Source organism: Pleurodeles waltl, chromosome 8 (genome assembly GCF_031143425.1).
Source record: "Pleurodeles waltl isolate 20211129_DDA chromosome 8, aPleWal1.hap1.20221129, whole genome shotgun sequence".
NCBI classification, from domain to species: Eukaryota; Metazoa; Chordata; class Amphibia; order Caudata; family Salamandridae; genus Pleurodeles; species Pleurodeles waltl.
This window is the reverse complement of record NC_090447.1, coordinates 1,366,589,147-1,366,606,340: the sequence shown is the minus strand read 5'-3', so window position 1 is coordinate 1,366,606,340 and position 17,194 is coordinate 1,366,589,147. Positions and strand designations below refer to the sequence as shown.

The following is a 17,194-nucleotide window of genomic DNA, read 5'->3' as shown; positions in this document are numbered from 1 at the left end:
TCTGAACTCACAATTTAAAAATACATCTTTTAGTGAATTAGTTTTTTAGATTGTTAATTTATAAATGCCACTTTTAGAAAGTAGGCATTTGCTTGCTTACATCATTACGTGTCTTTTCCTGTTTGTGCATTGCCTGTCTGAGTCAGTTTGACAGTTGGGCTGCTTGTGAATCCCCTCAAGACAGTAAGACAAAGGGAGCTGGGAAGTAGCCTGCATATCCCGATGAGCTATCTGTGCTAGAGTGGATGGAGGAGTTGTCACCTACACCTGAATGGGCTGTGCCTGCCCTCTCACAATGCAGTCTCCAACCCCCTGGTGTGTGTCTGGGGCCTGGCCTAGGCAAACGCAGGATCTTGTGAACAACAGAGACTTTCCTTTGAAGTAGACCTACTTCAAAGGCAGAAAGAGGTATAAGAATTGGACCCAAACCCCCTAAAATGAGAATACTTCTGGAACCAAGAGGAACCCCTGCCAAGGAGGAGAGCTGGAGAGCTGGAGGAGGAGTCCCGCCCCTTTGCCTGTGACTTTGCTTTGCTGGATTGGCCTGCAGTAGCTGCTTATGCTTGAGAGAGGACAAAGACTGATTTTTGTGTGATTTCCCACTGGTAAAGTATCTTCAAGGGCTTGAACTGAGCTTTCCTCCTGTTGTTGAAGTCTCAGGGACATCAAAGACTTCTTTCTGCCAGCACCTGGTCTCCCAGATGAGACTCCTGCCCTGCCAAGTGATGCCCTAACCTGTCTCTGGGCCCATTGGAAGGTGAAGCTGGTGGAAAAGGACAGAAATCCAAGCACAGACTTCTGTGCAGGGAAACCTTTGAAGAACCATCCGCAGTGAGGCTGATAAACGACATGCCACTGGTCTTGTGGCTAAAATCAACGCTCCACCTGCATCACGGCTGGGAGATCGACATGCAACACCCTCTAGCGCTGCTGTTAACGACGCATGCCCCACGCAGTTCCGTTTTCTTATACCGTGCGACCGGATTTCAACGCAACATCGCTGGGCGTGAAAAATCAACACAAAGCCTGCCCGGACTCGATGTACCCGTCTCGAAATCAGCACATCGCTCTCTTGCGGGAGAGAAGAAACAAGGCATTCCGACCCTACCAGAGAAGGAACGGTGCATGGTCATGCTTTCATTTGAGAAATCGACGCATCGCTGGCTTTTTTCAACGCACACTCATCCGTGTGGCTTAATTTTTGATGCTAACCAGGTACTTTGTTTAACAAACACATTTTTACTGTTTTCTAAGGATTAAGATTCTTATTCTTTTTTTAAATTCTTATTTTGACTTGTGTATGTTGGATTTTTGTCATTTTGTCATTTTGGTCTTGTTTCACTTAGATAGATATTACCTGTTTTTCTAAACTGGTGTGGTGTATATTATGTAGTGTTTCACTGTATTACTGTGTGTGTTGGTACAAATACTTTACACATTGCTTCTGAAGTTGAGCCTGCCTGCTTGTGCAAAGCTACCAAAGGGGTGAGCGGGGGTTAACTGAGTGTAACTCTCCTTTACCCTGGCTAAAGTGAGGGTCCTTGCTTGGAGAGGGGGTGACCTGACTGCCAACCAAAGACCCCATTCTAACAATCTATGGAATCTTCAGTGGATTGTATTTCACAATGTTATCTTCTAATTCTACTATAAAGTATTCAGCACAAATGCTTTGCCACAATTTACAAACCAGATTAATAACTTAGTTAGCATGTCTTCTACATAATTTGAATAAAATATGTCACACGTTTTCTTGGGAGATTCTGTTTTGATTCATATTTTGTAATTCATATATTCTTTTAAATAACTGTGGGAAAACTGAGCTGATTGCAGAAGTCCTCTAACTTTTTGCCTCAGTTTTCATTTATACTGATGTTTTTCTGACTCTGGTTATGTAGGCACTGCTAAACAATCCCAGAGCCTGTGCTAGGATTAAAATGGATATGCAAATTAGGGGAATTATAATTGGCTATACCAACGTACCTATAAGTCCCTAGTACATGGTAGGGCATGTAGATTTTGGGGCTCCAGCATAGGTAGTACACCCATAGGTGCCCTGCTGTGGTGCTGAGTGTCATTTTAAAGGCAGACCTGCCTTGCTGGCTGCTTTGAAACTAAAGTGCACCCAAAATTCGACTTTGGAATTAAAAGTACATCCAAAGTACTAAGCTACCTTATTTTTTACATACATCACCTCTAAGGTATGCCCTAAGTCCCACCAGGGTCGGGTGCAGTGTAACTATAAGCAGGGACTTTATAAAAGATGCTTTATACGCCCTGGTGAGGGGAAAATAGCTACATTCTTTTTTTCCTATTGTAGTTAATGTGCTCCTTTAGCTAACATGAAGAGACTTTATCTTAAAATAATAGTCTTATTTTCCATAGGAAAGATGTTAGACCGGACAGCCTTAGGGTGGTCAGCCCTAACTTTTTGCCTGCCTCCCTCCACTTTTTGCACACTGTTTTTAATGTTTTTTTGACTCTGCGCACTTTACCACTGCTAACCAGTGCTAAAGTGCATATGCTCTCTCCCTTAAACATGGTAACACTGGATCATACCCAATTGGACTATTTAATTTACTTATAAATCCCTATTACTGTGCACTATATGTGCCTAGGGCCTGTAGATTAAATGCTACTAGTGGGCCTGCAGCACTGGTTGTGCCACCCACTTAAGTAGCCCCTTAACCTTGTCTCAGGCCTGCCATTGTGCAGTTGTGCCTGTGCCTCTGTGTGCAGTTTCACTGCCAATTCGACTTGGCATTTAAAAGTACTTGCCAAGCCTAAAACTCCCCTTTTTCTACATATAAGACACCCCTAAGGTAAGCCCTAGGTAACCCATAGGGCAGGGTGCTGTGTAGGCAAAAGGCAGGACATGTACCTATATAGTTTACATGTCCTGGTAGTGTAAAACTCCCAAATTCGTTTTTACACTGCTGTGAGGCCTGCTCCCTTCAGGCTAACATTGGGGCTGTCCACATATATTGTTTGAGTGGTAGCTGCTGGTCTGAAAGGAGTAGGAAGGTCATATTTAGTATGGCCAGAATGGTGATATAAAATCCTGCTGACTGGTGACGTTCGATTTAATATTACTATTTTAGAAATGTCACTTTTAGAAAGTGAGTATTTCTCTGCACTTAAATCTTTCTGTGCCTTTCAATCCATGTCTGGCTGTGTTTAGTTGACAGCTCCTTTTGCATTCACTCAGACACACCCCAAACACAGGATACTCAGCCTCACTTGCATACATCTACATTTTGAATGGGTCTTCCTGGGCTGGGAAGGTGGAGGGCCTGCTCTCACACAAAGAACTGCCACATCCCCTACTGGGACCCTGGCAGACAGGATTGAACTGAAAGGGGACCTGGTGCACTTCTAAGCCACTCTTTGAAGTCTCCCCCACTTCAAAGGCACATTTGGGCATATAAACAGGGCCTCTGCCCCCTCCAACTCAGACACTTCCTGGAGAAGAAACTTGTAACCAGAACCTGCATCCTGCCAAGAAGAACTGCCTGGCTGCCCAAAGGACTCACCTGACTGCTTTCTGTGAAGGATTGCTGCCTTGCTGTTGCCCTGCTGCCTTGCGGTTCCCTGGCTCTGGTGAAGAAGTGCTCTCCAAAGGCTTGGATAGAGCTTGCCTCCTGTTCCCTGAAGTCTCAGGACCAAAAAGACTTCTCTCTTGCAACTAGACTCCTTGTGGAGCGAAAATTACACGCACAGCCTGCTAAAAACGATGCACAGCCTGCCCTGCGGTGAAATATTCACCGCACGCCGAACCGGAATGACGCAGTGCTTGTGACTTCACTTCACAAGCCCAGGATTCCACACACAGACCCCAGGGCGTTGGAAAACCCCACAACCCGAAGAGGATCCACGACCGAGCGCCTGAAATCGAAGCACAGCCGTCCCTACGTGGAAACTAAACAACGCATCACTGTGTGGGGGCCGAGAAATCGACGCACACCTCCTTTGTTTCCACGCTTCTCCTCTTCTGCGGCCCATTGGGGAGATTTTTCACGTGAACCAGGTACTTTGTGCTAAAAAGAGACTTTGTTTGCTTTAAAAAGACTTAAGACCCTTTATATCACTTTTCAGTGCTATCTCTACATTTACTTATTGCATCTTTGATCGTTTTGACCTACAAATATGCAGATAAATATTATATATTCTTCTAAACACTGTGTGGTGTATTTGTGTGGTGCTATATTGTGTTATTTTATGATTTATTGCACAAATACTTTACACATTGCCTTCTAAGTTAAGCCTGACTGCTCAGTGCCAAGCTACCAGAGGGTGGGCATAGGATAATTTGGATTGTGTGTGACTTACCCTGACTAGACTGAGGGTCCTTGCTTGGACAGGGGGTAATCTGACTGCTAACCAAAGACCCCATTTCTAACAAAGGAGCTAAGTATGTTTAGTATCAAATTAAAAGTTATAATAAATCCAACAACTTGCCACTGTTGAATGTTATGTAACTTGTACCTAGATAGAGTTTTAAAACTCTTGCTAAAAGTTACCAACTTCAGCCTTGTTGTTCCCTTCTCTGATTGGTTCAGCCTCTGGCAGCCTGAGTTAGGCTGCCTTAATGTGGTGTGTAGTGGTACGGGCTGAAACAAAGGAAGCATCTGGTGGGAGGAGATTTGCCTCAGCAATGGTAGAACAGGATGTAGGGAGAGCAGCCAAACATGTCTTCAAAGGAGGAAAGGACACTTTGGACAGCAACTGTACCTCCCCCATTTCCTGCAAAGAAGCAAGGATAAAATTGGTAGAGCTGCACCCCACCTCAGATTCCTACAGGAACAGGGGCTACTGCCATGTAAACGTCAGCGGAGAAGGGATTCGTAATCCCCAGGGCAGCGCTGCATGCAGCGCTGCCCTGGCAGATCAGGACCGCCAAACCCGACGACAAGTCATGATTTGCCAGTTCTGGTGGTCCGACCGTGGCGCAAACACCACAGTCATAATGTGGCTGCTGGACTGCCACATTGGTGGCGGCCCGACCGCTACAACGGCCCTGGCGGCCTAAAGACCGCCAGGGTCATAATGACCGGCTTAATCTTTAAAAATTCATAGCTCCGGTTCCCTTTATTGAATATATGTCATTTTAGTGTCATTTTAAATATAAGAATATAATCTATTTTTTATAAATTGTGTTGGATTTTTATTGTGTTTTCTGTTTTACTTATTTGCTGTTTTGTGATTATTAAATGCTTTACACACCTGTCTTCTCGGGTAAGCCTAACTGTTTGTTGCTACGCTACCAAGGGTTGAGCTAGGAATAATTTATTGAGACCCTGACTGGACCTAGTGGGGGTTTGTGGCCTATTGCTGAGTGTAGGTACCTACCTGCCCTTGCCAGTAATCCACTATCTAACAATAACTATTGCTAACAATTAGGCAGTACATTTATCCGATGGACCGGCTTCGCAGAGGCCAGACTTTCCAGTGTTTTTGTCCAGCACCCATAACCTTACTGTACGAGATGCTAAACAACACCTTTCCAAAGTGACTCAACAATAATTTGAAGGCAGTTGAAAATGTGTGCAAATGTTAACTGTATGAGACAGAATCCTGTAACAGAAAGATACTTGATGGAATAAGGGAAAACAATAAAGTATGTTTAAAGAAACATGTATCACAGTTATATCAGTTTTGCCAAGGTTACCCAAGTGCTATGATGATCACATTGCAGATGGTTTTATAGGGTTTTGAATTACTAGTGAGCTGGATTGATGTGCTTGTAATAATTTGGTCCCTTGTTCCAATATTATCAAAAAGATCTGTGATGTTATTGACTCCTATCATATATCTGACACTATTACAAATTCACGTAATGGACATTGTATTGAATTTGCAGTGTAAGACTTATGCATTCAACTGAGAGATAATTCACGTTTTGCTGTAAACCAGAGGAAGAAATATATAGCAAATCTATATTTTATGTCTTGCATATACATTATCACACATATCCTACTAAAATCAATGTACCATTTCTTAAGCTTCTGTAAAGGTCCCTAGAATAAATGTTATTTATTGTGACCGCTATAGACTCAGGTTGAATATAAGGTTAACTCCTATGTGATGTTTCTTACCCTTAGGAATATGAAGTAGTTGAAAAGGAATATGGTCATAAAGGTGTGCTAGGCCACAGTCTTTTCTAATAAACACGTTAACTTAAACTGCTATTTTCCTCTGGGTAGATGGAAATAGTGGAAAGATCTTTCATATAACGTTTAAAAATGTATGATTTGCAGATACTTTTTTTTTTAACATGAGATTTCATTGATGGTTGGCTGTTGAAAATGACTAAATTATGTGCAAAGGGTGCAAGAGGAGATCCTAATACCTCAAGCCACCACAAGTGTGAACAGAGAAGACCGGCTAAATACAGACATTGTTTCTTCTCAAATTTTTTGAAGTTTTTTTCAGGTCCTGATCACAATTGTTGATGAATATATTTTGATTTTGTTTGATGTTTTCATTGATTTTTCTGCCTTGCTGCTTATAACTGATGTATCATCACTGTATGAGTAAAAACAATTAAGTTGGTTTTAAAACAAATGAATCAGAGAACTGTATGCAGAGCTGAATACATTTCTATGCTGTCCCCAACTGAGTTGTCAGGGGTGAGAGATAAACCTTGCATAGTCAAATCTACTGTTAAATAGTCTTGGTATGTTGGACGTGCATTAATATAGAAGGATAGAGTTTCAAGAAATGGCATGCCAATTTCCACAAGGATTGAGAAAGGATAACAGTGAGGCTGGGTGGACCCCAAATCACCTACCTCCATTGGATCAGAAGTGCTAGTTCAGAGGATTTAAGGTTCTGAGTTGTGAGGCTGAAGTATTGTGGGACATTACAGAGTAGATACATAATGGTTGTTCAGTTCATTTGAATTTGATCATGTCAAATTATGAAACTAAATGCATTCATGTCACCTTGCAGACACCAGTGGAGCCGAAAGCTTTTGTTGCTCGGTAGTACTGAAGTAGGTGCAGAGCATCAATGACTGCTCATCAGTTGTGAAAGAACAGTTGGTAACTCCGAAGTTACCCTGATGATGTATGTGCACTCAGTTTATACAGTAATTACATTACTTATTTTTTAGTTCAGTTTTCCTGAGCACGTACTTATCTCCAGAGATTAAGATAATCACTATGAAACTGGGAAATATTATTCGGATCATCCTTTGACAATGCCTGCATGACTCTGTGGCTCAGTGTTTCAGGAATTAAAGAAGATTATGTGTGGTATATTCTACACTCTATGCTTGCTAACTGGTGAGTGCTGGAAACCTAAAAAGGGCAGCATTCACTAACTCAAAAATTTCTATAGGCTTTTGTTGAATTGCATACCTGGGAGCAAGATGAAGCTTTTACTGTTTTTGCAGGAGCAGTTCTTGTTCCTAAGAACACAGGGAATTGTTGATCTGCTAAGCATTAAACATCCACAACAGTGTAAGCTTAAAACAATCACAACAGTGTAAGCACTTGTTAGAACTGGCATCCTCGGCATGGTTTCCCCTAACGTTTTGCCTCCTGTTTTCTCACTTAATTTTTGCTGGCTTTTAGGATTATGGGCACTTTACCACTGCTGACCACTGCTAAAATGCAGGTGCTCTGTATGCTAAACCATGGTAACATTGGCTTACTACAATTGACATATTTAATTTACTCTAATATATCAGTAAAGTGCACTATATGTGCCCAGGCCCTGTAAATTAAAAGCTACTAGTGGGCCTGCAGCACTGATATTGCCACCCGCTACAGTAGCCCTGCAAACATGCCTCAGGCCTGCCACTGCAGAGCCTGTTTCTGAAGTTTTAAACTGCCATTTCGACCTGACAAATGAACCCACTTGTCAGTCCCAAACCTTCCTTTTTATTATGTATAAGTCACCCCATGGGTAGGCCCCTATCAGCCCCAGGGCACAGGGTGCAGTGTATTTATAAAATTGGATAGGTACTTTTAAGTTTAACATGTCCAGGTAGTGAAAAACTGTTAAATGTGTTTTTCACCAATGCAAGGCCTGTCCTTCCCAAAGGTTAACATAGGGGTTACCTTTAAGCATCCTTTCAGTGAAACTAACAATTGGGAAAGATAAAAATGTGGAGTTTGGTGTCTGCGGACTCACATGGTGAAGACAAATTTTAAGTTGTAAGTCTGAAAATGCCACTTTTAGAAAGTTGGCATTTTCTTACTTTAACCATTCTGTGTGGCTATCTGTCTCTGAATACACGTCTGGGGTAGATGACAGCTGGGCTTTGTGCATTCCCTCTAGACAGTCACACACAAAGGGACACTACAGGTACCCTGTAGAGTGTCTTGAGCCAGGAAAGAGACCCTGTGATCTTCAAAGGCCTCTTTTGAAGTCCCCCCACTCCAAAGACACTTTTTGGTATAAGTACTGGACCCCAAACCTCACCAAAGCATTTCAATTTGGGGCCCTGAGGGGAGACTACCAAGAAGAGGAGCCATGCTGCCAGGAGAGACTGCCACTTTGATACTTGCTTTGCTGTGTTGGCCTGCTGCCTGCTGATTGCTGTGCTGCCAGGAGGGACTTCTACTTTTCAAATTGCTCTGCTGTGTTAGCCATCTGCCTCTGGTAGTGAGTAGGCATGGAACTTACACTACAACCTTTAAACCCCAAATAACTCCAAGGGATTGTCGGCTTTCCCCCGGTCTTGAAATCTCAGGGCCATCAAAGACTTTGTGTCCTCCTTTGAGTCTCTTTGCCGCAGGAGCCATTCTACGAACACCAATGCATACCCAAAGCATCACCCTGTAGAAGGAAGGACTTTACCTGAATGATCGAGCACTCCACTCTCGATGAAGCCAGCACTCACACACAACATTGCAACCTAGATCAGCGACACATGCTGATTAAAATCACCGCCTTACACTCGGGCCAACACCACAGTACTGAGAGAAGCCTCTCAGCATGTCCCTGTCACGACCTACTCGTAGTCTGTGTCTGTGGCCCACTGGAAGTGTGGAAGGGTTCTTGTTCTTGTAGGTTCTGCTTTGGCCCAAATAGGGGTGACCCTTCCTGGTAGCCACGGTGCTGCTGACGGAAGGAACGCCAATGGAGTCCCCGAAGTAAAAAACCCGCAAAGGGGAAAAAACGTCAAAAAGGAACTGCTGAAACAAAAACAAAGGTAAAAGAAAATCAGAACAAAAAGGCAAAGATGACCAGGAAAAAAGCTGGAACAAGATCAGAAAATAAATATCTGACACAGAAGAACAGGAGCGAAGATCACCACCCAAAGGAAGTGTTGCAGTGCAAAGAGAAAAGGAATCACACACCTTATATACCCAGAGAACAGGAAGTGACCGACAGGAAGTAAAAGTCGCTATATTGAATTGGGATCAAGTCATAGAATTCTACAGGAAAAGCACCATATTAAATAGGGATCAAGTGCATGCAGGGAACAAGGAAGGCATGCTGGGAAAGAGAAAGGAAACATGGGTATGAAAGGAAAGCATAAGTTAGGAAGAAAACGAAGACGACAGAAAAGAAGGAAAATGAAAATAGAAGGTGAATGGGGGATGCAGGAACTAATGGGGGTGCGCCGCGCCAATGTAGAAGCGAGGCCACATGCCCAATTTGGGGCCTCGATAAAGATAAGAAAGGCTAGGGGCGCGGCTTGTCCTTGCGCCGCGTCCCGAGCTGAATGTTCGGCTTGCGCGGCGTGCTGCTGCACGACAGTCCCAGCATTGGCATAACAACTGGCCTTTCCCCGTGACGACACCTCAGCTAAGGCTGCACTACATGCGCCAGAGCACTGTGAGTGTGAACTCACCGAACCTGCCAAATATAACCTCGTACAGCCCGATGCTACACCGATTGCATCAGGAGAACCGCTCCTGCACTGATTGGTACTGTGTTCAGGGACAAGGCATAGGAGGTCACCTGTGATCATCCTGTGCCACATGGCCGCTAAGTAACTTTTCTCTCTTGGTCCCGAGGTACCTGTGGCTCATTTGAGTGTGCCCGTAAAGGCTTGTTTAACTACTGCGCACATATCAGCTTGTCTCCCGAGGATTGTTGAGGGATGGGGGGTCCTGTCAATCACCCCAGTCATAGTGAGACTGCAACAACTCAGTAGTATCTAGTGCTTTTCTGGCCATCGCAAGAATGAACACATTTCTTCAGCACTATGATATTAGATGCATACTTGAAAACTCTATAACTTGCAAAGGATTGATTTGATCTTTGTAATTCTGGTCTCGTTTTGACGAGATAAATATCTTCTATTTTTCCAAACTGATGTGGAGTCTTTTTGTGGTCTTTTTCACTGAGTTACTGTACTCAAATGTTGCACATATACTTTACAAATTGCCTCTTAAGTTAATCCTGACTGCTCTGTGCCACGTTACCAGAGGGTGAGCACAGGTTAATTTAGGATGTGTATCTGACTTACTCTCACTTGGATTCTGGTCCCTACTTCGACAGTGGGCATACCTCTACCAAATAGAGACTCAGGGGGTTATTACAACTTTGGAGGAGGTGTTAATCCATCCCAAAAGTGACGGTAAAGTGACGGATATACCACCAGCCGTATTACGAGTCCATTATATCCTATGGAACTCGTAATACGGCTGGTGGTATATCCGTCACTTTACTGTCACTTTTGGGACGGATTAACACCTCCTCCAAAGTTATAATAACCCCCTCAATTTCTAAAAGCAGTAATACTTGATAGGATTCCATATGCCCCTTTTGAAGTGTTTCAAAAATGTACCAAGTGAGTGCAAGGCACTTTGTGAGTAAATTTATTATTTCCTGAGAAATAAGTGATAAGTTCATAGATGGGCAAAGTTCAGGGCAATAATGTCCCAACTCAGACTCTCAAATACAACTTTCCACAGACAAGTTCAATGTGATCGCCTCCTTATGAATACATTAGAAAAGATCTATAGATGCATCATGACACTGAAGCCAGCCATGCCACAAATTCTGCCCTAAAACACACTCAAATGGAGACATCTCAACCTCCTCACTGTTGACAATCTGTTTAATTTCTTCCACGTAGGACGAAGTTAAAGCTGCATCCAATGAAGAAAATATTGTTGCATAATCATTCATTAAATCTGTCAATGGTGAATGAGTGCTGCCATTTTTAAGCATTTTAGTGCCTCTTCACTTATAGGACTTTCCCTGAATCACTTGCAGACAGCCAAGTCCTTCCTGTTGAAGAAATCCAGCATTAAAGCTTAACAACCTCTCAAACTACCCCATCAAACACTCACCTCCCCTTCTTCGTCAAATTAATGAAGAAGATCATCAAACGCAAATTTAAGACCTATACTTTACTTCAGGACTGCATATCAGTATTCTGACTAACTTACAGAAACAGAACAAGCACAATCCATGTTGTGAACAGTGCTCTCCTCATCACATACAGTGAGGATCCCTGCCTCCTCCTTTTGGCCCTCTCTGCAGCATTTAGTAAAGCTGGCTACTATACCAACAACATCATTTGACATAAGAGATTTTATGACCCTGTTCTTAAAACGTCCTCTTGTTATTTGGTCATCCAAATCAACCCCTTAAGATTGGAACACATTTGTGTGATATGCTGCATATTGTAAGGCTCAAGTCTAACAACTGGCAAGAACATGAAGATTCACTCAAATGAATATGTGACACAGCTCCACTTGATGATCTCATCAGGCAGTACCATCGGACACCTATAAAAAAAAAAAAAAAAGGTCCCCACCGTCCAAGGATGGAAGTCAAAGACCAACTTGAAGCTGAACCTCATGAAAAGAGAGTTTTTATTGATTGTCAATGACAGCAAAGAAGCTTGAGTACAGAAATGGTTCACTGCAATGAACTTTCAGAGTAAGATAAACCCTGTGTATTCTACATAAATAGGAACCTTTTCCTTGAGGTACACATTTCTGAAGAGAAACAAACAGAAACTCACCAGTGCTCGCTTCTACAAAATTGAAAGCATGCCTTGCAGAAAACAATCTCAGAAGCACCTTCCAGGCTCTGGTTCTCTTGCACCTATATGGGGGTAATGCATTTTTACCTCTATCCCAGGCATCCTTCAATAAAGGTAATTATATACCTAGTAGCAAGAACCATCAAGGGACTGAGAACATACAGCTAGATCACTTGTACACTCCAGCATCTATATTGGCATTACTTGTGAAGCTGAATCACTTTCAGGATAAACTGCATTATACTGAAGGATGTCAGCTTCAACAAACTACCCTCCCTAGTGCGCAAGCTTATAAGTTTGTTGGTGAATGCCGTGCACTTATCCAGAGCAGTGCCAGGTTTGCTCTTGCCAAGTAGCAAAGATCTAGAACTGCATCCTAATGCAGATACAACAAACACAATACATACCTTATTCAGTTCAGAAAAGAGAAGACCCTCCTCTTCAAGGAACGCTGTTTCCAAAAACATTTTCAATTGTGTTTATTGCCCTAGCAATGCACCCACCACCCTTTTTATATTGTACAACTCTCCATTGCTTAATAGGTAGGTTCATGCTATATGAATATCAATGCATTCAGCAATCTTTAAATTCCATGGGGCGAGTTTCTACAACAGAAAGGATAATTGAATCTGTGCATATGGCAAAGGATTGGACAACCAAGCCACTAGATTGACTATAGAAGTTGTGGCCAGCAATAGACCTAAAAGAGAGCTACCCTGGTGAGAAATACTAGGAAAAGATTGTACACAATTGACCTTGGGATCCCTCACAGCTCAGCTCCTAAGTTATACATTGAGGCTACTGAGTGAAGGTACTTAAAGCTGGTTTGTATATATTTTAAGAAGACCAATATAGAGAGTACAATGGTAATCAAAATTTACTTAGATCTTTTAATGTGCTATGACTTGCTTTAATCTTTTAACTTTTTACATTTTAAGAAGGAACCCTCACACAAAATACTAAATACACATGTCCTGCAAGAGCTTTACGTCAGTAATAATTTCCAAGACACCTTTCTTGGGGTGATAGGGAAAGCTTCAACTACAATAAACAAACAGGCATTTCATGATAAATTGACTCCATTCTGGCCCATAAAAATTATATCTGTTTTAGTTGCATTAATTTGTAATGACTTCAACTTATCCAATGATCAGTAGACATTTGATGAGGAGATGAAAAAGAATGGCTACTGCTGAAGATTCGGGCTGAAGGTCTAAGTAGCTGTCTGTGGATCCTTAATACCTTCTTTCTATATATGGTGCCCCACCAATTTTTAAGGTGTATTCCTGATTGTGAACTTGGTAATGAGAGGTATAATTTATCTAACCAAGCCCACGTTCCTATCGATGACTTATTTAAAATAGCTTTCAATTTAAAAACAAATCCCACGGGTGATAGCGGTGTAACTTTTAACACTATGGGGGTCATTCTAACTTTGGAGGAGGTGTTAATCCGTCCCAAAAGTGACGGAAAAGTGACGGATTTACCACCAGCCGTATTACGAGTCCATTATATCCTATGGAACTCGTAATACAGCTGGTGGTATATCCGTCACTTTACCGTCACTTTTGGGACAGATTAACACTCCTCCAAAGTTAGAATAACCCCCTATGTTTGCATCTGTTATACGAGTCGAGCCTGAGGCTGGGATGAGGGGAAGAGTATATGATCAGAGATCTAAAACTGTTAGAAGCAATGTTCAGCCCTCATATGATGCTGGGAGTTGTGCTGCCTAAGCTCAAATGACCATCACAGAAATGCCATTCTAGGATAAAATCTTTTCACTTGATGTTCTCATTTGTGTCAAACAAATTCTAATATGAATGATGCACATCTATGAACTTGAGGGACCTTCCAAGTGCTTGCTTGTTTTGCTAGTGTTTGTATAATTTCACTGGGATCTTGAGCGTTCAGAAATTATGTCTTAGTCTTGTGTGATAGGCAGGAACGAACACACACCTCGGACTGCAAATTTCGGTTCTACTCTGCTTTACATCAAAAATACTCCTTCTGTGTCCATATCCTTCAGAGTGCTACAAATATTTTCAAAAGTTTTCTTGTAATTCAAACTTTAGGCTAGAAAGGAGAAATATATCAATGCCAGTGTCACTGATTTTTGTTTCCCAGCATTTAAAAGAACAAGTTGCTTAGGTCTCTGTCAATTTAATGTGCTAGTGAACCACGTGCCACACTCCAGTTGCCAGAGGGGGCGGGAATCCATGAATTGTGACAACTGTGTAGCACAGTAAAAATGTGAAAACACTTGTATTATTGCTTACAATTACATCAATTTTAAAAAGGATTTGCCTGCACAGATCAGCGTTTCAAATGTGTACAAGTATTTATGCACAGCTCTGTGTGCTTAAACCATTTGAACATGTAATGAAGCAAACCACTTTTCCTTGTCTTTTAGAATAGCAGTTCTACCAGACGGAAGTCTAAGAATCCTTAATGCTACAAAGTCCGATGAGGGAAGATATATATGTCAAGGAGAAAACGCATTTGGTTCGGCAGAAATTGTCGCTTCAGTTTTTGTCACAGGTATGGAAACATTTACATTATCATTGCGATCAACCTACATTGGACACACTTGTGGCTTAGATTTGTGTGTTGTAAAGTGTTAGAGAAATTGATAATTGCAACTCAGATACATGTTAAGGCAGTGGCGCTGTGGTCAAAGTCACTCTTGTTGTGACAGATGCAGTTACAGAAGTAAATAATCTTAGAGATAATCAGTAGCGGCTCGCAGGGTGCAGAAGGGTTCGGGCGGGGTGAGGGGGGAACAAACATTATTTTAATATTTTTTTTTTAAAACACTTACCTTCCCTCTCCTCCGCGCCGCTCCCCTCTGTCATCGCAGGCAGTAGGCACATGTCCCAGGGCATTCCCAAGCAGACTCCAGCCTGGCAACTGTGTTGCTTGGCAGGAGAGACCTTACTGCGCATGTGTGTTTGGCCGACCCAAGACGGCCGGCCAAACATACATGCGCAGTGAGGGGGAGTGCTGAGCACTCCCCCCTCGCTGGTCCTCACCCTGTGGTCCTGCCCCTTTACCAGAAAATGATAATAAACTCAGTTTATTATCATTTTCTGGTAAATATTTAGCAGCTGCAGCTACTGGAGGGGGGGCGACGCTCCTCTGCCCTAACGGAGGAGCCGCCCCTGGAGATAACATTGCATATCATGTTACCATCATTACTAAAAAGGAGACTACGAGTGTAGTATTATTTATAAGTTTGAGAATGTTTGTATTTGCTTATAGCAGGGCAACTGAAATTATGGAATTCTGCAGACACAACATTTTCTGCATAGTTATAGACTTGCCACATTTGCAATGTAATTTATCATCTTCTGCATAATGTAGAGATTTAAACAAAAAGAAATGTTGTGTCTAGCTCAAATAGATCGAAAGTTACTAAAAACACAGCAACGTGTACAATAGTTCACTGTTCACCTATCTGTTGCTTATTGATGTACAGTATTTGGATGTCAAACTGGTACTGATTATGTGAAACCTTTGCTAATGTGGTTCTAGTTTGTAAAATTGACAAAATATTAAGTTAATACCATCACAAATGTGCTGCATTATGCAGCATAATTTGTCTTTTTTGCCATATAATTTAGTCAACCCTGCCACATGATTTGGTTTTCTCACATTGCATAATTCCTGTGGCCCCGGTTTTACAGTGTTATTTACTGGTATAAATATTGCAATGTCATACATTAGGTTTGCTTGGCTGTTGTATGACTTACGGGCTATGTTTCTAACCATAGTGTACAAACACCAGAGATTTAGAGTTCTAAATCACAACCACAACTGTACTTTATGGACATTTTTAAGTGAATCTCTAAGTTTTTGTTTTACAAAAGGTTCCATACCTTGTACCTGGATTTACAGACCACACGGACATGAAATCATCTTCATGATCCCAAATCCCAGGATAAAATCAGGATATTTTAAATAATTTAAAACCGAGGGGTGTTGCATTAAGATACCCCCAACTGGCCAAGGTGGTCAGTTAATTCTCCTGCTCCCATCCTAAATCAGTTTTATTTTTATTTTTCAGTACATGCAGACTAGGAACTGTATCCTGTAATGGTGAACTACATTTTTTGTCTAAGTCACTGCCAGCCAATCAGAGAGATTTGTGTCCAAAATTCCATTTGGGTTCACGGACCTGAAGTGGACACCAGGAAAAAAAAGCTTCCTCATCTAATACTATTTGAATTATTTCGATTTATGCCCACACAGATAGCCCTCCTTGAACTAACAGTCCAGGGATGTCCATCTTTCTACTTTTGACTAAGAGAATTTGAGTCCTCCAAAAACCACTTTTCCAGTGCTGGTTTCTCAAAACCTCTAGAGGGATTAACACCAAATAAAGGCACTCCTTCTATTTTCTTGCTAAATTTAATGTAATTCTGTTCAGCCATTTTTCAGCAGTTCAAAAGTTCTACTTGATTTAAAATGGGCAATATTAACTTTTTTGACTCTTTCCTTTGCTTCCTTCTTTCAGGATCTGCATAAAAATTGCCATGCTAAGCCCAAATCAAAGTTTCATGCAGTGTCATCAAACAAAGGCAAAGTTATTATCAAGATTAAAAATATATTTTCAATTGAAAGCCTAACCTATCCACAATGGCTCTGTAGTTTACTAAACTTACATATAGTATGCAGATTTGTAGAGTGTAATATGTTATTACCATTTTTGTCATAGTCACCAGATACTCGGGCTCCGCGCACATTCCCAACATGTCCACCACAAGACAGCTCCAAAGCTCCGATAGGAATATCACAGAGTCTAAGAGAGTCCAAGTGGGGAAAAGAGGGTTTGGTAGGGAACAGCTGGGAAGGAGACCTGTAGGAAGCAAAAGGTTAAACAACACTATATCAGATATAATCACATTGAGGTTCATAAAAACTCTCTGTTGAATCTAGGATTCAATGATGCTCAGAACATGAAATAACACTCTGTTTAATCTAGAGTTCAATGATACTCGGAACATGAAGTAACACTCAGTTGAATCTAGAGTTCAATGATACTCGGAACATGAAGTAACACTTAGACTGAAAGAACATGAATGGCCTAGCACTAGACTGTAGCTAGGCCTCAAGAAATTCAGGTACCTGGAAAGTAATCATGAATGGTTAATACAATGCTTCATATGAACTTTTCATAAATTGTTACACACCGTCTAGGAATATAAGAACCTTCTAGAATAATGTTTTCAGAACAAA

The 17,194-nt window shown here is 41.7% G+C and overlaps 1 protein-coding gene across 6 annotated transcripts in view; it reads left to right on the top strand.

Annotated features, from left to right (window-relative positions):
* Positions 1 to 17,194, top strand: part of CNTN5 (contactin 5) — a 3,179,309-nt gene that overhangs the window by 2,678,915 nt on the left and 483,200 nt on the right. For all 6 annotated transcript variants that reach the window (XM_069202389.1, XM_069202386.1, XM_069202392.1 and 3 more), the window contains one exon: positions 14,370 to 14,497. In XM_069202389.1, the coding sequence (XP_069058490.1) occupies positions 14,370 to 14,497 (128 nt within the window). The remainder of the gene's footprint in view (positions 1 to 14,369; positions 14,498 to 17,194) is intronic.